Consider the following 23,474-nt stretch of genomic DNA (forward strand, 5'->3'; position numbering starts at 1 on the left):
ATATAGAATAAAATAAAAAAGATAAAATAAAACAAAATAAAATATAAAATAAAATAAAAAATAAGGTAAAATAAAACATAAAATAAAACATAAAATAAAATATAAAATATAAAATAAAATAGGGTGCCTGGGTGGCTCAGTCGGTTAAGCGTCCGACTTCGGCTCAGGTCATGATCTCGCGGTTCGTGGGTTCGAGCCCCACATAGGGCTCTGTGCTGACAGCTCAGAGCCTGGAGCCTGTTTCAGATTCTGTGTCTCCCTCTCTCTCTGCCCCTCCCCCACTTGCACTCTGTCTCTCTCTGTCTCAAAAATAAATAAAAATTTAAAAAAATTTAAAAAATAAAAAAATAAAATAAAATAAAAAATAAGATAAAATAAAATATAAAATAAAGCATAAAATAAAATATGAAATAAAATATAAAAACAAAATACAAAATAAAATACAAAATAAAACAAAATATAAAATAAAATAAAAAATAAAATAAAATAACAAAATAAAACATAAAATAAAACATAAAATAAAACAGAATAAAATAAGGGGGGAAAAAAGACGTCGCCCACACGGTGAACCTCCGGTTTGCCAGAAAGGCAGAAACATTTTCCAAGTGGGTTTCTTCCGTCCGGCCCCCATGAAAGGGGAACGTATACCTTTATTTCCCAGTTTGGGTATTTCTGTGGGAGTGACGAGTCAATGTTTTTAAAACATGTCATGTTCTCATGTATTACCTTCATAGAGCAAGAAAGGGGAAAGGAGCAGATGGCATCTCCCTCGCCACCCTAGGGGTCTTCTCTCCAGGTGGGACCGGCTTTCTTATGCACCGGTTCCCCCTCCCCCTCCCCGCCTACCCCTGCCGAGTGGGTCCAGGTCCTGCCCGGGTTTCTTTCACAAACGCAGAGGACACATCAAAACACACAACCACGTCTCCTTGACAAGTTGCCTCTGAAGCAAGTTACGTGGGACGCCTGGCAAGTCCTTTCCTTGTGTGTCAGGTAGAGGAAGGTGGATTCTGGTTTCTAGAAAAGTTCCCTCTGCTCACTGGGCTTCAAGTTAAAGACACGTCATGGCCAGGTGGGCTCCAAGAGACAAGCTCAAGCGGTTATAAACTTTCCATGTGTCCCCCCTGTCCGCCCACCCCCCCACCTCTGCCCACTCTGAGCAGGATTCCTTAGCAGAGCAGACATTTGCTCATCAAAAGTGCTTTCTTTTCCGGGACACGCTGCCCTAAATCAGAGACCCAAAGAGAAAAAAAAAAACTTCAGCCAAACAAGTTTTGGTTGAACAGCTCTGATAATACCTAACATCGAGCGGTGGCGCAAGCTGGGACTGAGCTGAATGCTCGGTACATTCTTTCCCTGTAATCCTCACAGCCCGCGGACTGGGTGCTCGCTTACAGAGGGGAGGTGGAGATGTCGGAGACTCGCGCACTTGCCCAAGGTTACAAACAGCAGGGTGCAGGAGTCGGGGCTCCAGGGCCGAGAGCTCAGCCGGGACTGGAGCCGCGGGGCTCCGCCACCCGTGCGGCGACCTCAGGGCACCGCCCGACCCTGGTGCTGTGGGACCATCTAAACCGGAATGAAGGGATGCTGTGACCTGCGGTGGGGAAAGAGGAAACCTTTCTTTGTATCATTTCTGCAGCATGAATTTCAGCATCCCGTCCGATTGTGGACGTGACAGCAAACCCCTATTTTAGTGGCGCCTGTGACCTTTCCTGTGAGAGGAATCACCGATGTTTTCACCGTGCATCACAGTGGCCGTAGAAATGAAAAAATTTCGTATCTGCTTGTCACCAAGTTGAAATGAGGAGTTATGAGACCCGCGGTGGGACCTTGTCATTTCATGCGTAAAGAAACACGTCCAGATTTAAGTCACAAATTTTCGTTTTGATAGCTGTGGTGGTTTTCTGGAGCACCGACCGTAACAGATTACAGAGACTGGGCGGCTTAAACAACAGAAACTTACTCTCTCCGGGTCTGGGGACCAGAAGTCTCAAATCAGGGCGTGGCTGTGACTGTTTGGCGGGGGAGGGGGGGGGCAGAGCCTGAGCGGCCGTCCTGATCTAGGCGAGTTCCCAGGGTGTTCATGTGTATGGGAGCTGTGGGCCCGCCTGCCTCCCCGTCTCCCTAGGGAGGCCCTAGCCTTTCCCTCCTGTGAGCTGCCCACGGGAACCCACCTGGGATCCCCGGAGGGCAGGATTCCCCAGGGAAGGCTGGTGCAGCCCCCTCCCGCCCTCACCAGGCAGGCACAGAACACCTGGGCACTGCCCATCGGGCCGTTTCAGCAGCCAGGGTGCGGGGCCCGAGCGCGCAGGGCCAGGCTGGGAACCCGGTGCAGCCAGGGACATCTCTCCTTTGTGATCCTGCTCAGAGTGGCTGCGTGCAGGAAGTTCCTGTCCCTGATGCGCGCCCAGCACCAGCTGGTGAATCGCTCCCTGTGGCCCTGGATGCCTGTGGGGAGGGGGCAGGGGCTGTAATTGCTCACCTGCTGCTCCGAGGTGCCAAGCCCTGGGGGAGGGGGCGGACATCTGGGGAAGCCTCTGGCTAATTGGGCAGGTGGCTTCTCCCTGGGGGAAGTGGGGGGGGGTTGCACCGGTTCCTTTAAAATGGGCAGGGAGGATGTCCCCTCACCCCTCCTGCCCCGTCTCCTGGGGATTTCAGAGGTGACTTCCTGGGTTCTGTTTCCTCCATCGGTCTGCACCACAGGAGCAAGATGCAGAGGTGTGTCTTCTGAGGCTCACCTGGGCCGTGCACACTCTGGCGGGGCTGGGTGGGGGCGGGCGGAGGGGGCAGGGACGGGTCCTGGCGTGGGTCCTGCCCTCCCGCCAAGCGATGCCCAGTAGAGGGGACGTGAGGATTGTGGGCCACCTGCCACAGCGACAGGCGTCACTTTTGCAGAGGTGGCAGCCGTCACGAGGGAAAGCTCCTAAGTGTGGGCGCACAGTTAAATAAACAGACCCGAACGGTGCTTCCCCAGACCGCGTGCTCTGGCACCTGCCCCATGCAAATGTGGGTCTGCGTTAGGGAGCGAGTGAGGGCCGCTAGGCATTGGGGTGTAAATCGAGGCCCTCCACGTCGAACCGCTGTGATCCGCACCGTCTCAACTGCCCGCTCCCTCTTCCTGGCCGTTTTCTGCTTCCCCCTGGCCCCGACCACCAGCAAAACCCCGTAATTAGGCATCTCTTGTCGGGTTTTTTTTCTTTCGGAGGAAGGCAAGCCTCAACTTGCTTCTGGGTTCTTAATTTTTGATCAGGGATGCTCCTTGACTAATTATTTGGCAGTAATGAGGGAGGAGGCATCGAGGGGGGGGACGTCTCCCTGAGCTTTCAGACCAAGCCGTAAATGTAAGGATGAGGCATTTGGTAAACAGGACGCTAATTGGATTAATGCGAAATAATGAGTTCTAGTGAAAATAACAGAAAAGACGATTGTAAGATTGAGGTCAAGGTAATTCCAAGAACACTGTCCAAATCTCCCCCTGGTCGATTTGATCTCTGAAAATATTTAGAATAAGACAAAGAGTCTACTCTCCACGGTGAAATGTGTAGGAGAGTAATTTCTGGACAGCATGTTTTATTTTTTTTTAATTTTTTTTTAACGTTTATTTATTTTTGAGACAGAGAGAGAGAGACACAGCATGAACGGGGGAGGGGCAGAGAGAGAAGGAGACACAGAATCGGAAGCAGGCTCCAGGCTCTGAGCCATCAGCCCAGAGCCCGACGCGGGGCTCGAACTCGCGGACCGCGAGATCGTGACCTGAGCTGAAGTCGGATGCTTAACCGACTGAGCCACCCAGGTGCCCCTGGACAGCATGTTTTAAAACAAGAAAGGCTCAAGGGGAGTGGCACGGGGTAAAGGGCTGGGAACCCTGGCCGGCTGCTTTTCCAGAGTTTCCGGGACTGTCTGGCCCCAGATCAGTGTGAGTGACGAGCAGAGCTTGAGTTACTGACTTTCTCCTTCTTCCAGTTACTGTAGTGAAAACCCCTCTATTTGCTTTGTCTCTCCAACTCCCTTCTCTGGCAGCCAGGACAGCCCTGCCAAATCCAAGAGGCCGGGTATGGACCAGTGCTTTGCCCTTTGTGACCTTTCGAATTTCGTGCTATTCGAAGGCATTCCATTGATGAGAGTTCTTGATGGTAAAAGGTGACAAAATCATGGTGAGGGTGGCCCTGCTTAGGAACCGGCTAGAAAGGGGCTCAAATCCACCCCAGATGTGCTACTTAGTCATGTGATCTTGCAAAGCTTGGCTTTTGTAGGATGAGAGGAAGAAATGTCTTCCCAGAAACACTGTGGTCCCGGAGCGCCGCCCACAGTCCCTCATCTGGGCCCCTCATCTGGGTGTCATACTGGGGGCCACTGGTGTTTCAGAATTCAGATTGAAAGAAGAATACTTTAGAAGAGTAGCACAGTACCTGCATCTTGTATTAAAATTTTTTTTGAATGTTAATTTATTTTTGAGAGAGAGAGAGAGACAGAGCGTGAACGGGGGAGGAGCAGAGAGAGAGAGGGAGACAAGGATCTGAATCAGCTCCAGGCTCCAAGCTGTCAGCACAGAGCCCAATGCGGGGCTCGAACCCACGGACCATGAGATCATGACCTGAGCCGAAGTCGGACCCTCAACCGACTGAGCCACCCAGGCCCCCCCCCACCATGAATCTTGTTTAGAAACACCACCAACGGGTCCGATGGAAACACCCCGCAGTCCGGCTCTCCCCGGTTCCTGCAGCAGAGTGCCAATGAACGTTTACACTGAGTGGGTTTAGAGTTTGCGTCTGCCCAGCGGAGTCTGCCCCAGACAGAGGGAAAGAACTCCCAGTTTTCTGAGCTCTCCGGATTCCCAAAAATGTACGGAAGTGAGGCTAGGCTGTATTCCACTGAAGACTTAATTTGCGCATTCATTCATGGCTCGTGTGTGAGGGGGCGCCCACCCTTTCCCTGCAGGGTCTGAGCAGGCAGGTGGGGGCCACGCCCAGGACCCACCGGACCTTGGCACCCTGCCGAGGGCCTGGGAGCGGGCTTTGTTCATGGGGGTGGGGGGTGTGGGGACGGGTCTTGACAGTGGGATGGGGTGGGGGGACAGCTGGGGGGCAAGAGAGCCCGTCCCCACGGCTCCAGCAAGCCCCTTCCCTCGACGTTTGAAAACCTGCACTCAGGAGGGGGGGTGGTCAGACACCTGATGCTCAGGAGACAGGAGCCCAGTGACGGCCTTGAACCGTGAAAAACAGAAACAGACACGGGAAGTACGCGTGCCGCCCGGGTGCGCCTGGAGGAGGCGGCTCGGTCACGCGATTTGTGCGGGGTTTATTTCCAGCCTCTAACCGCCCCACGTTGGAGAAGTCACGCGACCTCCGCGCCTCCCTTTCCTGGGCTGTAAGATGGGGTCAGTAGTTTTTCTCGTGGGGCTGATGTGAGGGCCTGGGACTAGGGCCTGTAAGGCACTCAACACGGTCCCCGTGCAGAGAAAGCCGGGTGTCAGGCTGGAGCAGGAGGTGTCCCGGCCTGTGCGCTGCCTTGGGGCCGCTGTTTCGCTTTCGAGCACGTTTCCGGGGTCTCGTCCTTGCGAAGCAGGGGTGGCTGGTAACCGTGAGGGAGCAGGAGGCGCAGAGGCGAGGGAGGAAGGGCGGCTGAGCAAACAGCCACCAAGGTCCCCCCGCCCGACCGCAGAGAGGCGCGCCCTGTGTCTCCCCTGCGGAAGCGGGACCTTCCAACTCAGGAATGAATAAATGCCGACCCTGGGCCTTCTCCTGGAAGAGGGAGGGCCCCCCAGACACCCATGTCCCAAGGCCCCAGACCTCTGGTCATGTTATTCACGCGGCCAAAGGGACAGTGACTCAGTCGGGGACCTGGAGGTGGTGATGACCCTGGAGCGTCCAGCTAGGACCATGGCATCCCACAGGTCCCTGTAACCTGGAGGCTGGAGGGTCAGGGACAGAGGGGGCCGTGCCTGTGGAAGCAGAGCCTGCAGGCGTGGGCTCTGAATCTGCAGGAAGGGGCCTCGAGCCGAGGGACATGAGCACCCTGGCAGCTGGAAGAGGCCGGAAGTGGGAGGAAGCAGCCCTGCCACCATCTTGATTTTGGGCCCACGAGACTCCCCACACTCCGGGCTCCGGAACCCTGAGAGAGTGCGCGTGCGGCCACACGGACGGAGCCTCGGGTGACGTCCTGCTCTCATCCTGCTCGAAAGACGCCCAGGCCCCGGGCCAAGGTTCACACCTGGACCTCGCGGATGAACATCGGGCCCCGGCCGAGGCAAGAGCGTCCCGGGAAGAGCTTTCCAACAGGGTCTTGTGGTGGCAGGAAGTTGTGTAGGAATGCTCGTCCGGCTCCCCACTGAGCACCCCAAGCTGGTGGCCATTCTCACTGCCTCGACTGTGTCCAGAGGCCCGTCTGACACCATCACTCAGGGCCACCCACCCACCTTTGGTCTCAGACAGGGACGTCGGGGGCTGTGGCAAGGGTTCTGTGAGCCCTAAGTGTTCAGGGCTGTGTGTCCACCACCCAGCTCAGAAGGCAGGGCCCCAGCCTCCCGAGTCAGGCCGTCCGTCTCTCTACAGGGGATGGGCTGGGAAGGAGGGCGTGCCAGGAGGTCACCCCCACAGGAGCCCTGGTGATGAGATCTCAGGCCATGAGATCTCATGGGCCGGGTGGGGGGGGGGGGGAACCCTCCCAGGGTCGCATGGCTTCAATGAGGGCCGCTTCCCCGACGTGCAGGTCACGGCACCTACCTGCTGTGGTCAACAGCCGGCCGTGGGCAGCCTGGCATTGCCCCCTGGCTGCTTTGCCTCTTTTCCAGGACCAGGGAACACCTCCCTCCCGCCACCGCCCACTGTCCCTGCGTGGCCACGATGCCTCACACCTGCAGGCGTGTGCACACGCACACAGGACTCCCGCAGCCCCATCCCACGCCTGACACACGGGCTGCACACGGACGCGGGCTATTCTGCAGAAATGTGTCCGTGTTCAGCAGGAGTCGGGGAGCCCACAGCTGCAGGCCGATGCTTCCCCAGGAACAGTCAGGGAGCAGAGCCCCTCGCCCTGGGTGGCCGCCCCCCCCCCCCGCCCTCCCAGGGAGTCCAGGTGAGAGCACCCTGGCAGCGTCCCTCAGAAGTGTGTGCGTGCGTGTGTGCTGTGTCCCTGAAGGGCGAGGGCTTTGGCTCCCGGGTCGGCCGCATCTTCAGTTCCCATCCAGCCCGGAGACCTTACCCTGCAGGGTACCCTGCCCCCCGCCCCCCCCCGAGGGTTTCTCCCCAGACTCCACGGGGCCGCGGGGTCTGCTCCGGGGGCTCCAGGAAACCACTGCAAACAACGTTCCCCCAACTTGTGTTACGTGAAACTGGATTGGTCTCCTGTTGCCGCTGTAACAAATTACCACAAATTTAGCGGCCTAGAGCCCCGTGGATTTGCTTTCCCGTAGTTCCGGAGGTCAGAAGCCTGAAATCCGTCTTTCTGGGCTAAAATCAAGGTGCAGGCGCGGGGTGCTCCTGGAGGTTCGAGGGGGAGAATGCATCGCTTGGATTTTCCAGCTTCTAGAGGCACCTGCACTTCCTGCCTTGTGGTCCCTTCCTCCCTCTGCAAAGCCAGCAGGTCAGCACCTGTGCGCCCCCCTGACTTGCTGCCTCCCTCTAACCAGGACGCTGTGGTTATACTGGGTCCCCCCGCCCAGTACAAGATGCCTCCGCCCCTGGGTGTGTCCCTTAATCCTGTCCGCATGGTCCCTTCTCCTGTCAGGTGGCTTGAGCTTTCTATGCTGCTGCCTGTGGCGGGGGAAGGAGGGGCAGTGAGTGGTGACACAGGTTAGGGTCCCAAATCTGGGCTTCCTCAGGGTCCTTCTGGCCAGTTGTTAAAAACATGTGCTTGGAGCGCTATCGACAATAGCCAAACTATGGAAAGAGCCCAGATGTCCGTCGACTGATGAATGGATAAAGAAGATGTGGTTTATGTATATAGTGGAATATTACTCGCGACCAAAAAGGATGACTTCTTGCCATTTGCAACAACGTGGATGGACCTAGAGTGTATAATGCTAAGTGAACTAAGTCATACAGAGAAAGGCAGATACCATATGTTTTCACTGCTATGTGGAATTTAAGAAACAAAACATGATCATAGGAGAAGGGAAGGAAAAGCAATATAAAAACAGATACAGAGGCAAATCATGAGAGACTCCTAAATACAGAGAACGAACCTAGGGTTGCTGGCGGCGTGTTGTGGGGGGATGGGCTAGACGGGTGATGGGCATTAAGGAGGACACTTGCTGAGATGAGCACTGGGTGTCATATGTAAGTGATGAGTCACTAAATTCTCCTGACACCATTAATACACTTGATGTTAGCTAACCTGGATTTAAATTAAAAACAGATAAGTAAATAAATAACCCCCAAGATCTAGGTGCTAGGAAAAAAGAAAGAAAGAAAGAAAGAAACAAAAACCACGTGCTTGGAAAATCAGAATGCGGTCTCGAGGCCGCGTATTACACGGAATTACCCGAATTTGCCATGTGTGTGCGTGTACGTGTGCTCCCACACATACTGGCAGCACAAAACAGTTGAATATCAACTTCCTGGTTGGACCTAACGTTGAAAAAGGTGGGTCCTTTTTCAATCACCCGCTGCTTAGAATCACCCACTGACACGTCACGGGTGGAATGTTGTGTGTGTGGAACTCGCTGTAGCTGGAGGGCAGCCTGCCGCGGAGGCCGGGGGTAGGTTCACGGGCTGGTTGCACTGTGCTCTCTGTTTCTGTGTGTGTGTGGAAATTTCTCTGATGAGGACGACAGGGGGACGTGCGGGCGTGGCTGACACAGCCCCACTCTGAGCCCAGCTTCCAGCTCTGCTTCCTGCGGCCAGGGGCCTGTCCCCAGGTCGCTGTGCGGAGGGCATGGTGCTGCCCGCCAGCCCCAGGGCTCCCAGCCACGCTCCGCCCCGGCGGCCCCAGGCTCCAGGCCGGCCACGCTGCTTCCTTGGTTCCAATGTCATTGCCTAGGCGACCGGGACGCTGCCTCCACCGCCTGCCTGCCCAGCCACGAGCTGCTTTGGGCCTCCCGGCCGCCTCCGCCTCCGCACCGACCCCGACCCACCCTCGGGGCCCAGGCTCCACCAAGGTAGGCTTGGGCTCAGCCTGGCTGCCTCTCTCAGGTCCTGTCCTGGCCTCCTGGCCACAGAGCAGCCACCTGCTGGGGGGGGACAGAGCCCCCTTCCCGCTGCCTTCCACCTGGCACCCAGGAGTGGGGTGCCCTGGGGGCACGGAGGGCAGACAGGGAGCCCGTGTCCGTGGTTCCCCTGATGGGCAAGGAAGACCAACCCCTTCTGGTGGCGCTTTGCAGAGCCCTCTGCCCCTGGGGGGCCCTGAGTGACCCAAAGGGCCCCGGGTGGGGGGGGGGCAGGCTGGGTGGGGGCAGAAGCGGCTTCCTTCCGGCTGCCTCCTCCCCTTGGCCTGCTGGGAACTCTCTCTCTCCACTTCCTGCCAAGGAGGCACGGCCTGCCCAGGCCAGGCATCACCCTCCTTAGCTTCTTGTGTGGCTCAGTCGTGGTCGATAGGTGTGGCCATCCCCGCTGCACAGGCCAGAAAACAGAGGCCCCACACGTGCAGGCCGAAGGCACTGAACCTGTAGCTGGTCGCAGCGCGTGAACCGGCGTGAACCGGCTTGGAAGGGGAGGCGGGACACGTGTCCTCATCCCCCTGCCCCTCTGTCGGCGCGGTCCGTTATGCCATGCGCTCCCAGCTCGTCTGGACCCCGCCAAGGCCTGCCTCACCGACCGCCTGCCTCTGGGCTCGCCGGGCCCACGTGTGCCTGCCAGGATGACCTTGTCCTCGAATGTCCCGCTGCGTCCCCGCTAGAGCTGGGCCCTGAATCTTGCTCCCCGTACTCCACAGGCTCAGGGCCCTTTGTGTGGCCTCCAGAGGGCCCCGTCCCTTTTCCGGCCCACCCTGCTATTCCTGCTGTCCCCGACCTAAAGGCTGCCAGGGCCTGTCCTTGGCCGAGCTCCACCCTGTCGGTGCCCATTCTCCCCGGGCCCCCAAGTTCAATGTCCGCTTGGGAGACCTGCAAACGACGACGGTCATCTGGGCCTTCGCGCACCCTTGTGCTGACGCTGGCCGTGATCCACACCCCTTCACGGCGCCCTTTACACTAGGGGGTAAAAGCTGGTTTATTTGTCTGTCCCCCAATAGAGGGGACCTCCTGGAGAGCAGGGCTGCCTGGTGGGGACGAGAGTGGGCTCGGACCCGGTCTGCGCTTCCCAGCTGTGTGGCCCAGGGCAGGTGACCTATCCTCTCTGTGCTTCTGTGAGAGCGTCTGGAGAGTAGGGGTGCAGCCTGCTTTCCTTCCTCCTGGGTGATTGAGGTCAATAAATACAGAACACCCAGGCTGGAGCTGGGACTGGGCATCGTCGTCAGAAAGATAACCCCCAGGCTGAGGGCGTGGGGGGCAGGGCGGAGCCCGTGGGACAGAGACAGCTCTGTGGAACGCTGATGGATGTTTCTGGAGCGAGTGAGGGATGGCTGGCCGGCTTGGGGGAAGTCACGTGGGATGTGCAGGGGACCTCAGAGCAGGGAGGAACATACTGTGGGAGTCGGACTGAGTGTCAGCAAAGCAGCTGGTGTCAGTGACTTTGGGGGGGGGGAACCCCAGGCAGTTAGTGTGTTTCCAGGCCCAGAGCAGGCGTCCAGAGCACCGGAGGGTCTGCATGGGGGTTGGGGGACACACCTGAGGGGCATCTCCTTCTAGGAAAGTAGAGGTGTCTAGAGGAGGGTGGCTGGGAGGGACGATGGTTTGGGAACAACCGTCCAGAGCACGGTTGAAGGAGCTCACGGGCTTGTCTGGGGAAGAGGAGATTCCAGAGGACAGAGCAGGCGCCTCCAACGATGCCACGCTGGCCTGTGGAAGTGTGACCCCTCGGGGCAGAAACAGGGCCTGGGAGAGGAGGGTTGGAGGAGACAGAGAGGTCAGGGGTGCCTGGCAGCCCCGTGGGTGAGAGGCAGTGTCTGGTCACCGGCACGGGGCTCCACGGCCACCCCCTCCTGGCGGTCCCCGAGGTGGAGGCTCTTCCAGAGAGCCAGGGACCGTGCCGGTCACCTGTGCAGACAGGGAGCAGCTGTCACCTCAGTGTGCCGAGCGAACGCTCCCGGGCTCTGGGGATGCAGCAGTGACCGAGCCCCGGGGGAGCTGACATCTAGAGGAGGAAGCAGGGGGCCCGTCCAAGCCGCCGGGGCATTCCAAAGCTTCCTCCTGTGATGGGACACGGGTCTGTCTCAGCCTGCAGGCGCCTCGTTCCTGCAGAGACCAGGATGCGGGGCGGGGGTTCTGCTAACGAGTCGGGGACGGGCCAGTGACCGTTGCTACCCCTGGGCCAGGGCCTGGCTTATGCCTCCACTGTCGCCTGCTCTGAGCGACCCCTGGCCAACTGCAACCCGTCGCTGTTTCTCGAGCTCCCAATATGTCTCTGGATCACCCTGCAGGCTTCTTCCCACACACCGCAGGAAACAGCGGCTCAGAATGGGCAATACACCTGTCCAGGGTCATACAGCTGCCAAACAGCAGAGGTGGGCTGGCTGGGCGTGGACGGAGGGGGAGACGGAGCAGGGGTGTGGGGCAGTGCCGAGCTGCAGAGCAGGGGACAGGAGCCGTGTGCCTCGGCAGGACCTGCAGGTGTTGGGGGGAAGGACTCCGGCAGATCTGCAGAGGGCAGGGGGGCCCTCGCCGCGGGTGGGGGCTTCGGGGTGCCGGGCAAAGAAAGGGCTGGGCAAGGGGCTTTCCAGGCAGGATGCTTGGTGTGCAGGTGGGGTTGCAGGCTGAGGAGGGTCGGGCCACGTTGAGGGCAGGGGTCATGAGCAAGGTTGCTGGAGCCAGACTGCTGGGTAGGGCTCTCGGCCCCAATTAGCTGTGTGCCCTTGGACGGGTGCCCTCACCTCTCTGTGCGTGTTCCCACATTGATGGTAAAATGAGCCGCAGATCTGCTGGTCTCACGGCACCCCCCCTCGGGGATGCCGTGCTGGTTCGCGAGCCTTGGGTGTTTCCGGTTTAGTTCCTCTTCCAGGAGCTGGTCTGCGACAGCCCTTTCCCACGGGGCTGCTGGGGCATCGCCGATCAGCCGAGCCCTTCTCCCAGCCGAGGCCTGAACTCAGCCCCAGGAAGCTTGTGTTACCATTGTTTCCTTCTAGAAGTGCACAAAGCCCACGTGGTCAGAGGGCCTGTCTTACGTGAGTGCAAAGCCAACCCCTAGACTCAAAGCAAAACTTCTGGCAACCTGACTCACAGTTCTCTGGGCGGGCCCAGGTGCCAGGGGAAGGAGGCTGTGGGCCACGACGGAGGCCGGTGGCCGGGGTAAGAGGCTGGCAGATGAGAGGGGGCAGGGCCGGGCAGGGGGGGCTCCTGGGGTGGCTCCAGAGTCTCCCCCCACCCCCTTCGAGCGGGCCCCAGCCCAGGAGGGAGAGAGGGCAGCTGAATCGGGTACCTCCAGCTGTTTTCATATTTCACAAGTGCACCCTGGCCCAGGGTGGGGAAGCTAAATTTGTCCCTCCTTCCCAGGGCTTGGTCTCCCCCCAGCATGGGCAGAGGGGCGGCAGGGAGTGGTCTCCGGGGGACATGAGGCCCCTAGTCATGCCCCCCTCTCTGGGCCCCGCGGGACCCCGTCTCTCCGGGGCGAGGATCTGGCCGGCCCTGTCCTGACCCAGCCTACCCTACCCTGCGTGGCAAGGTCAGCCCAGCTCTCCTGTGGCCACGTGGCCTGGGCCACAGGCAGGGGAGGGGGGCGAAGGTGGCTGCTGCCACTGCCCCCGGCTCCCTGAGGAGGGAGGCACTCCAGCCAGGTCCTCCAGCCAGGCCGCCCCCCCACGAGGCCAGGGCCACCCTTGTTGCAGTGGGCGGCAGGAGCAACAGAGGCCTCTTGGCCCCAACCGCCCTGAATGCCCCGAGCGTCCTGCTGGAATTCGGCGGGGCCGCCACCCAGGGAAGGACGCCATTTCCCAGAGGGGTGGCCTGCCCACTCCGTCCTCCCCTGACAGCTGCCTGAGCCCTCCACCCAGGTAGGGGGACTTCTGGGTGCCAGAACGTTCTCAGTGCCCTTGAATTGGGGCCACAGGGGTGACTAGAAGGGGTCCAGCCCAGGATGGCCCGGGTCCCCTCCTGCGATGGTCAGTCTGCTGCGTCAGTGTTTACTTGTGGGAGAAGGGGCCTCATCACGGCCGTTGTGACAGAGCGGAGGAGACGAGTGTTTGTGAGTGGGGGTCAGGATGGAGCTCTTGGGCCTCGTTTCTTAGAACTGAAGGAAGTTGCCCCTCCTGGTGTGTGGGCACCCAGATGGCTGGGGGTGGGGGGTGCGGGCCCCGTGTTGGCCCTGTCTCGGGGCTCTATAGGCGGCTGGGACTGCCGTTCCCACGCGTGGGGTGCCTCTGTTTGCGGGGGCCTCGCGGGGGCCCCAGTTTTTCAGATGTGGCGTTGGAGCCCGGGGCAGGCAGCGGGGACAGGCAAGCAACCCTCCCTGACTAGCAAGGCTGTCCTGTGGCCACACAGCTGAGGGGTGCTCCCCACCTGCCAGTGACGGGGCAGAATGAGGGGCATCCTGGCTAGGAGTCAGGGAGGACAGATGCTTCCTAAGGAGGCTGGGGTCTGGCCTGGCCTAGGAGGATACAGGTGGGGTGGGGGCCACGTGGGGACAGGATGGGGTCATAGATGGGCCACATGCAGATAGGGTGGGGGCCATAGAGGGGACCCGTGGGGACAGGGGGGGGCCGTGGAGGAGACATGTGGGGACGGGGTGGGGGCCGTGGAGGGGACATGTGGGGACAGGTAGGGACAGAGAGGGGACAGGGTAGAGGTCAGGGAGGGGACACAGGGGACAAGGCAGGGGGCATGGAGGGGACAGGGTAGCAGGCAGGGAGGGGACGCGTGGGGACTGGCTGTGACAGGTGGTGTGAATACCCAGAGGCCCTGTCCAGGGCGTGGCCAGCAGCACCTAGAAGCAGTGGTGTGGCCCGTGTCTCCCCTGCGCACTGACCTCTGGGCCTGTGGGTTCTCCGCTGTGAGGGGCTGCGTGTTCTGTGCGGTGTTGGGGAGCACCCCTGCCCCCGCTCCCAGAAGTGACTAAAAATGAAAATATCAGCAGATGCCAGGTCTCCCTGGTGAGAAAACCCGTGAGTCACATCGAGAGGCTAAAAGCGGGGAGGGTGGTACCCCCGCTCGAGTGAGCTGGGGTTGAGGGCCCACCCCGCATGCCCTGCACCCAAAACCTGGATCCACCCACGTGGCTCCTGGATCCTCGAGGGCGCGGGCATTTCCGTCCAGGGCGGCTGGCTCCGTGCGAGACGCTCGTCGACACTTTACAGCTCCGTTACCGCCCAAGAGCGTTTCTCACACCCCCCCATACACATGTGGTTTTTAAGATGATTTGCAGCGTTTGCAAAAGCAATTTCCATTAGGTCCGAGAGCCACGTTTCCGTGGTGGACGTGGTCCCAAATTTAAGGCGTGGGCCTTCGGGGGTCACCGGGGACCCTTTGCAGGGAGAGGTTTTGGAGTCGATTTCTTTCTCTCACCTCTGCTGTCCGCGGCCGAAATGCTGCCGTGGGGATAGGGAAGACCGTGCCCCTGCCCCCGCCCCTGTCCCTGTCCCGTGGAGAGAGGAGCGGGGCCCACGGGGTCCTGGGAGGACGCCCGGGGAGGGGCCTGCGTCTCTGCAGCCCCGATCCTCGCCCGACATCACCATATCCTCACACCCTGGCAGGCGCCCCGGCACCGACAGGGACCGGTCTACAGCTCCGTGGGCTCATGGTCCAGGGGGCCTGGGGTCAGGGCCACCAGCTCTGGGGAATTTCCCAGGGACATTGGAAATCGCGGAGCACCGTGGCTTCCTGGCTCCAGCCCCACGCGTCCGCTGAGCAGGGCAGGGCAGGCTTCCGGACCTTCCTTTTGCCGGTGGAACACCTGAGCGGAAGTCACCGGGGGAGGCCAGTGGCCGTCCTCGGGACTGGGTGAGCAGGGCCTGGGGGATGCTCTCCCCGCCAGGGTCTGTCTCAGAGGCGTGGTGAACCCCGGGAGCTAAAGATGCAGGGTTCTGAGCCCCCTCCGCGGGAGCCCCTTGGAGGAGGCTCAGTCTGTGTGTCTGTCTGCCATGGACACGCGGTGGGCGGAGTCCCACGACGCGTGGTCCTTGGCGTCGGCCTCTCTCACTCAACACGACGTTCTCGAGGCTCGTGGCCGCTGCGGCGGGTGTCCACGCTTCCTTGTGCGGAGTAACACCGCGCTGTGTGGACGGACCGTGTCTATCCATTCATCTGTCCCGCACACTCGAGCCGCTGGCATCTTTTGGCTCCTGGGGTCAGTGCGGCCGTGAAGGGGGGGCCTGCAGGGTCTTCCTGACCGTTTGCTGGATGCCGTCAGCCAAGCGGTTTCCATCTCTGGGCTTGGACGGTCCGTCTGCAAAACGAACAGAGTGGGTGAGTCGAGCTTCGTGTCGGCACGCACTACCCACACCGAGAGGCCGCTCCGGCCGGTCCCCGCTCCCCCGTGGGGAGCGGGTGAGGCGGGTTTCTGCCCAGCCTCGGCTGCAGGCGCTGTTCTGCCTCCTACCAAACCCGCCCCATCCCGACCTCACCTCCGCTGGGCTTTGGACAGCTCAGCTCAGGGTGGGAGTGACCTCCCCAGAATAGGAGGCATGCAAGTCAGCACTGCCCAGCCTTGCTAAACCCCTTGTGGGGAGAGCGTGCGCTGGAGGCGTGCGTGCCGTCAGGGGTGACTAACTTAATCTTGAACTCTGAGGGGACCATTCCGTCGTCCTTGTGCGTAGGGCTGTGCTGTACGACCTCAGCAGGTCACTGAATTTCTCTGAGCCCGTGGGAGAGTTGGTTTGGGGCCCGTGCTTTCTAAGCTGCCTGCCCCGGGGCCATCCTGTTTGGCCGGCCTTCGCCCGGGGGCCTCCTTTAGCCAGGGCCCGGCCCCCGAGGCGGCCCCGCTGGCTCGTGCCACTGCTCCAGAGACCAGCGGCCCGGCACGTGGCGGTACCGGGAGAGGGCCACAGACCTCCACCATCGCCCGCCTACCTGGGGACATGGTGACAGATTGCGGGTGTGCCCTCCCTCCCCCAAAGGCTCTGGGCAGGTCTGGGCCTGCCCGCTTGGTCACTGCCAGGCAGACGGTGGCCAGGCTGATTCCCACGGCCCTCTGCCAAGGACCCGGAGGCGGGCCCGGGGAGGCACCACCTCGGCCCGGGTGGGGCAGCGGGCAGGGTGGGCTTTGGTGTCCCTGCCCCTCCCCGCAGGGGGACGGAGGATGGGGGCCCCAGCTGTGCCGGGCCTGGGCAAGGCCATGGCGGGGTGGGGGCTGGGTGTGGACGCTCTCAGGAGAGGAAGCTCTGGGGACAAAGGCCGGTGTGGCCGGGCGTCTCCTGTGACAGGAGAGCACCATGCGGCGGTCCTGCTGCTGTGACAGCTTCACAGCCATGGCCTTGGGCTGCCTCGTGGGGTCCGAGTTGCTTTTGTGTCCAGCCGGGGGGGGGGGGGGGGGGGGGGGGGGCGGGGAGGACCCTGTCTCAGAGGCAGACGGCTGTCTCAACGTGCTGCAGCCTCGGGGCACAGCAGGACTCAAGCCCGGGGCTCTGCTCCAGCCTCTGGGCGTGCCCGGCACATGCCCTTCCCGAGAGGGAGTGGCCTGGGATCTGAGCCGTCCTCGTGTCCCGGGGCATCGGGATCCCCCAAACCCGGCTTGAGCCCCGAAGGCCAAACCCGGAGACACAGCTCAGAGCAATGGTGACCACACCCGTCGGGGCCTTATTGCGGTCCAGGCACAGCCCACTGTATGCAGCACCTGTCTGTTCCCCAGCTCCCACGGGGCCCTGCGGCAGCCTCCCGAGAGGGTGCCGTGGTCACCCCCACCCCGTAGGTGGCAGCTCTGAGAAGCCCCTGCCGTGCCAGGCACCGCCCGGCCCCCCAACCTGGGTCTGGAGTCAGGCCCGCCCGTCTGCAAGGCCGGACCCGGGCCCGGAAAGTGGAGGACGGACGGGGGTGGGGGGAGTGCGAAGGGGTGCCCTGCCTTTGGCGGCGTCTGCATCGGTGTCACGGGCCCTGCCCAGACCCCACGGATGCTGAAGGAGGGCGGGGGCCGGCCTTCCCAAGCACCCACTGTCCTTCTTCCCTCCTCGCAGAGCCAGCTGCCCTCCGGGCCGGGTGCAAGGAAGATGTCCCAGCCCACCGCCGCCGCCGATGAGGGGGCCACGTTCGAGCACCTGTGGAGATCCCTGTGAGTACCTCCTCCAGCCCCCCAGGGCCGGACTCGGGCAGGGCGAGGCTCGGGGGGCTTTCTCCTGGGGGTGCGGCGTCCAAAGTCTGGGCTCTTTCCTCCAGCCAGCACTCCTGGGCCAGGAGGGGTCCAGGGGACAGAGTTCACGTGTGGCCACGCACCCCGGGCACAGACACTAGCCCTGGCGAGGCCGGCAGAGGAGGGAGGGGGAGCAGAGGAGACAGGCGATGGGGTGAAGGGCTCCTGCGGGCAGGACAGGTGTAGGCCTAGCGCATGAGCTCGGGGCCTGGGTGCCCCGGGGCTGACGGCTCTGTTCCCCTCTTCCCAGGGAACCAGACAGCACCTACTTTGACCTTCCCCAGCCAAGCCAGGGAAATAACGCAGTGGTGAGCGGCTCAGGGGCCAGCATGGATGTCTTGCACTTGCAGGGCATGACCACGCCCGTCATGGTGAGTGGGGCGGCTGTCTGCGGGGGTCTCAGGACAGGGGCGGTAAGTGTGGACTGTTCTGTCTTGGGAGCTTGCAGAACCGGGACACTGGTTCTCAGGAGTACAGCTTCCTCGGTAGGCTTGTGAGGACGTTTCAGTTTCAAAACAGAAAACGTATCAGCTCATGAGACTGTTAATCCACGGGCAGGAATGGATTCAGGCATGGCTGGATCCAGGCGTAGGAACGGATTCGGGCATGGCTGGATCCAGGCGTAGGAATGGCTGGATTTAGATGTTGCAACAGCCTCTGCGTCTCCTGCCCTGCTCTCTCCATGATGGTGCCAGGCTCCAGCAGCACCTCCACCCCCTCTCTGCCACCGAGGCCTGGACACCCTGCTGCGGTGTCTCGGGTCCTACCGCTCTTGCGTTCCTCTTGGCAAGAAGGCAGGGCTGTGCTAACTGGGTGGTGGCCACGTCCCTGCTTCTTTCTCTGGCCGCCCGCTGCAAGGCACTGGTGCGCCAGAAGGAGGTTGCAGAATGCAAGAAGGGGGTGTGAGGACCCCTGGCCCCCGGGGAGATCTAGTGACGCCTGCTGTCCCCACCACATGCCTGGTGGTTGCCAGCCCCCCCCACCCCAGGTTGCTACATACCCCCAGACGGCAGCGGTGCTGGTCCCTGGCCTCTCTGCGGCCAAGTGTCTGTCTCAGGGCACCAGCACCAGGCCGAGAGCCTGGGCCCAGGAAGGAGGCGGTGCTGGGAGCTCTAGAGGCCAGGAGGACCTGGCCCCCATTCCCTAAAGCCCCTGTCCAGAAGTTGGAGCCCCTCACCCCAACACACACCCGTCTGAGGCACCTTGAGCATCTGGCAGATAGCGAGGGCCGTGTGGGCTCCAGTGAGCGTGTGAACGAGCCACGGCAAGGCTGGGGTGGGGACAGGGGGCAGGAGGGTCCCCTGTGTCCTCTGTCGTGTCCGTCGAAGCCACTGGGCTGGCCCACATGCGACTTGGGCCGTTGCAGCCGGGGGGTCGGGGTACGGCAGGCAGGGGGCCCCCGTGACATCTGTTCCCCTGAGGAACCTTTCACGCTGGATCTGAGAAAGCTGACTGTCCGGCCCAGCCTCCTGCTCGGGGACGCCATCACAGTGAAGGCAGCCCGCCTGCCTTCCACACCTGTTTGTTCCCATTTTACAGGCGGGGAAACTGAGGCAGGTGCTGGCAAAGGGTGGGCCTCGATGGGCTGGGGCAGAGTCATCCTGGGCCAGGATGCAAAAGCGCGAGCTCTGTCCTGTCCCCCCAGAACCTTCCCTGTTCTACCAGCTGCTCCCCAGGGGCCAAGGGTCCTGACCCCTCGCCTCCCAGGACCCCCTCCTGGACCTCAGTGTCCTCCCCAGCATCTCAGTAGGGCTGCCGTCGGCTGGCTGCGTCTGGGGCACTCACCTGGGGGAGGCCCACAGGCATCTCCCCACGAGCCGGTGCTGTGGCTGGACCAGCCCTTCTTTGTTTGACAACAGCAGGACCCGTGTCATTGCTCTCAGGGCTGGAGGGTTCGAGGCGGGCCCGGGCCACGCAGCCAGGTGGCAGGTAGAGAGAGAAAGAGACAGTGCAGACTGGAGGTTCTGCCTTTATGGGGGTGGGGGTGCGGGCCTGGGTTTCGTGGGCTCACTCTTTACTGGTGAATTTAAAATACAAAAGCAGATTTAAAGCTCAGGAAGGAGAAAGCAGGGTCACTTGATGGTCAGTTTCTAGATCACTCAGGGCTTTCTCAAAGGGGAGCTGCGTCGCAGGGGTGGCCTGGCCCTTCCTCGAGCTGGGCGGCTGGCCGCACGTTTATTCTAGGTGGCTGTCTGCTGAGTGGCCGCCTCGAGATCAAAAGCAGAACGTCAGGTACTTCTGTCACAATAAAAAAAGCTGACTGCCGGTGCTGGCTATGTCCACTGTGTGGAGGGGCAGGGGCTCTAGGGACAGAGGACCCTTGAAGAGTGTCCTAAGGGGTCTGTCTCCTGAGTTTGGGAAGCGGCCCAGCCTTGCCCTCGAGGGCAGAGGAGCCTGGAGACCCCAGCAGCGTCAGGAGCGGGGGTAGGGGTGGGGTCTGCTCCCCAATGGGCAGAGGCAGCAGCTCTGGGTTCCTGAGGGGTGGGGCGCGCTCCCTCAGTCCCCCCGGGAGCATGCCAGGTATGCTGAGCACGTCTGGGCTGGGAATGGAGGGCACATGCCTCCCACCAGCCGCGGGGGAGAGAGAGAGTGGCCTCCCACCCCTGCAAAGGGCAAGAGGCCTGAACCAGCCAGGGAGGGACACACCTCTCAGTAAAAGGCTGGGACTCCCTGACCACTTGGTCAGCCTCGGCCTCGTCCTGAGCCCTGCCTGGACCAGTGGGAGCGGCGACTGGTCTGGGGCGGGCGCCATGCAGAGAGCTTGCCTTAGCCCCCCTTCACCCTCTCGTGGCCGACGCAGCCGGATGCCCAGACGGAGGCAGCCCGGCAGCCAGGGCAGAGCCGGGTGCCTGGCCGCCTCGCCGAAGGGCCCCCCCGCTCCCCGCCCCGTGTGGCCAGGGCCCCGGAGCAGGTGCAGGAGGGAGCCCCCGGAGGACGCTCCACAGCGGCGGTGTGGCACAGCTCTCTCCCCACCCAGCCGCTCAAGGGGAGGTGGGGTAGCCCCAGCCTGGTGACCTTAGACAAGAGGCTTCCCAGGCCGGGCCTTGGAACCAGTGGCCCCGGCTGGCCAGCGCTGCAGTTGTGACTCAGCATGAGGCAGGTGTAAAGGCTTACGCGCACTGCGCCCCCCACCGCTCCTGGGCGGGCGGCCTCAGCCATGGGGCTGGTCCGGCAACAAGGCAGAGCCTAGATGGGCGCGGTCCTTGAGTGGGGGACATTGGTCCTCCAGGGTGGCGCTTTCCACCGTCCGGGGCCTTCTTCCCGCGGGACGGGCCGGTTCCTGAGCGGCATCCCCTCCACGGTCAGAAGAGAGGCCACTGCAGGCCCACGGGATGCCCTTACCCAGAGCTTCAGTGGCCAGTGGGGACAGGCAGAGTGGATGGGGGCCCGCCTGAAGAGCCACTCTGTCCCGGGTTCAAGTTCCCCATGACTCTGAGCCTCAGTGTCCCTGCCTGGGGCGCTGAGGTGTCAGGTGTGGGCCCAGCGGGAGCTCCGCCCAGCCCTGCGGGAAGGACGGCTTCTTGTCCTTGGACCTCCCTCCCGCCACACGGGTCCGGCGGCAGTCGAGAGGACAGGGCCCCAACAGGCGGGACTTGGAGGAGACCTGAGCACAGATTCTTGGGGGGGCAGTGAGCTCCCGAGGTCCCCACCACACCACATGCTGAGGTGACACAGAGGGAGGCCGCCGTGGGCATGGGGAACTCTGGGACGCATCCCATCCCTACCCCTTTTCTGCCAGGGGACGCACACAGGGCCTCAGTTTCCTTGTCTGTACATCGAGCTGGGGCGGCAAGGTCAAGGGTGGTGCGGGGCCTCAGGCGGCGTGTGACACAGCTAGGTGTGGGGTGGGGGCGGCAGGGGAAGGGCCCCGTGTCCAAGAGCGCTGTCCCCCGCCCCCGGGGAGGACCCGACGCCCCTTGCCCAGGGGTCCCTGCGGGGGGGAGCCCTTGCCCTGGGTGGTGGCCTCGGGTTCTGGCCACATCCGCCTGCCGCACACGGCTTGCTCCCTGCCACAAGGAGCTGTAAGCTAGGCCTCCCGCATCCTGCAAGGGGAGAACGGAGAAAAGCCTATCGGATCCCTGGCGTCCCAGGGGCTCAGGAGGGCGGTGGGCTGGCATGGAGAGGGGGGCGGCCTTGTGAGGTCTGTACTGGCCCTGGAGGCCCCCCCCACGGTCTAGGGGGGGCGCAGACAGGATGAAGTCCTTCATTGTGAGCACTCCGGGCGTCCCAGGCAGGCAGTGGGAATCCTGACTCCCGCTGGACAGTGCTGGGCCTGTGTGTCTCCTCTGAGTCTGTGTCCCCGGGGACAAAATGAAAGCCAGACTCTTGGGGGGGTGGGGGGGTGGGGAGGGGCAACTTCTCAGCTCCGATGATGCATGAAAGGGGGAGATGGCGTGGGGCCAGCCTAGGCTGGAGGGCTCGCCTCCCTCCACCCCCTCCCAGCATCTCGCCCGGCAGAGTCCCCTCCCCCCTGCACCCCTTCCCGCCTCTCCTGGCGCCTCTTCTCTGGCGACAGCTGTTGTGGGCAGGTGTGGGCCACAGGGGTAAGGGCTGTAGCTGGCAGGGGCGGCTGACCCATGCTGGGGCCCCACCCCCACCTTCTGCACAGCCAGGCGGACGCCCAGGGCTCGAGACCCCAGCAGTGACCCGGGGCAGGCCTTCCTGGCCTGGGGGTGCATTTCTCCCCAGGTGGGGAAGGGAGGAGACAGCCCAGCGTGTCCTCCCGGGAGGTGTTCCAGGAAGCCAAGCTAGCCCACAGAAGGGGGCAGGTGCGCAGACGGAGGGGAAGGACGCCCCCTCCTCAAAGGGTCTGCGGCTCGAGGTCAGCTCCGGGACCCCAGCCCGCCTGCCCTCCGTAGTGAGCCCCGAGCAGCCCTTCCTTCCACAGGCTGTGGTGGGGACCCCTCTGGGGTGCGCGGAGCTGAGTCCCAGCCAGCCGCCAGGTCACGGAGCCAGCTCCGTGGCATCCTCCGTGGCATCCTCCGTGGGGTGAGCAGAGCCATCCTCCCTTGGGTGCTCAGGAAGGAGTATGAGGAGTGTGGCCCCGAGCTGGCACGTCGCTGGTGCCCTTCCTGCGCCCGTGGGAGGGGGAAGAAATATCCCACCCCCCTCTGCTGCCACGAGCCTGCGGAAGTGGTCGGTGGGGTGGAACCTCCAGTGAGTTAGAATGAGGACAGCAGGTGCCAAGGCCCAGTGGGGCTGCCTGGGAGGCCACCCGGAGGAAGCAGCTGAGGACCAAGTGAGGAGGGGGCCCAGTTCTGAGGACAGAGTCCCCCAATGCCCTGTCCCTGCCCCCTGGGTGGCCAAGACTTAGGACACGTGTGCAGGAAGTGGGTGCTGCTCGGGAAAGACGCTGGAGTCAGGCACATCTGCATATGGTGTCTTGCTCTCGGTCGCTCTAGGACCCCAGCCTGGCCCAGCTCACGGTGTGGGGGACAGTGCTGGTCCTCAGGCCCCGGGTGCCCAGAGCCTCCTCTGTGCCGCCCCTGCGGCCTGGGTGGGGCACGGACCCTCTGCCTCTGCTTCCGACAGCGGTCGAGAGAAGGCGCCTTCCCGACCTGATGCCCTCCCTCCGGAGAGCATGCTGTCCAGGGCTTACGTGTGGCTGGCTTCCCCTGGGCCCAGCCCGTGTTCCCCGGCCATCCCAGTGGCCCGAGCGGCCCCACCCTCACCACACACTTGGTGGCCTAAAACAGCACTCGTGTGTTTCCTCATGGTGTCCGTGGGTCAGGAGTCCCGCGAGTCTCCCCTGGGTCCCCTGCTCAGGGTGTCAGCCAGGAGTGCAGTCTTGTCTGGCCCAGGGACCCCTTCCGCTCCCTGGCTGTTGGCAGAGCTCAGTCCCTTGTGGCTGTCAAACTGGGGCCCCTGCCAGTTTGGGGCTGTTCCGAGGGACACTTTTCTCAGCTCCTGGGGGCTGCCTGCCATCTCCTGCCACATGGTGCCTCTACAGCCTGGAGGTGTGCTCCTTGAGGCCATTTCGAGGACGTCTCCCTGACCTCTTTGAAGGGCTCGCCTGATTAGGCCTGGCCCACCTGTATACTCTCCCTTCTGATCAGCTCAGAGTTGACTGGGTTTGGAACCTAATCACAGGGGCTGTCATCACATCTACGGTGCCTCCCGAGGACAGGGGGCATTCAGGGCACAGACCTGGAGTGGGAATCTTGGGGCCACCTG

At 62.0% G+C, this 23,474-nt stretch overlaps 1 protein-coding gene across 3 annotated transcripts in view; it reads left to right on the top strand.

Annotated features, from left to right (window-relative positions):
• TP73 (tumor protein p73) overlaps positions 1-23,474 on the top strand; it is a 63,573-nt gene that overhangs the window by 2,432 nt on the left and 37,667 nt on the right. Inside the window, exons 1-3 of one of the 3 annotated variants that reach the window (XM_030328308.1) lie at positions 8,102-9,094; positions 17,128-17,222; positions 17,551-17,671. In XM_030328308.1, coding sequence (XP_030184168.1) covers positions 8,963-9,094; positions 17,128-17,222; positions 17,551-17,671 — 348 coding nt within the window. In that variant the 5' untranslated portion in view covers positions 8,102-8,962. Of the gene's footprint in view, positions 1-8,101; positions 9,095-11,776; positions 12,317-17,127; positions 17,223-17,550; positions 17,672-23,474 lie in introns of those variants that run through there. The other 2 variants (XM_030328313.1, XM_030328310.1) reach the window with 2 other exon arrangements.

Source organism: Lynx canadensis, chromosome C1, assembly GCF_007474595.2.
Source record: "Lynx canadensis isolate LIC74 chromosome C1, mLynCan4.pri.v2, whole genome shotgun sequence".
Taxonomy (NCBI): Eukaryota; Metazoa; Chordata; class Mammalia; order Carnivora; family Felidae; genus Lynx; species Lynx canadensis.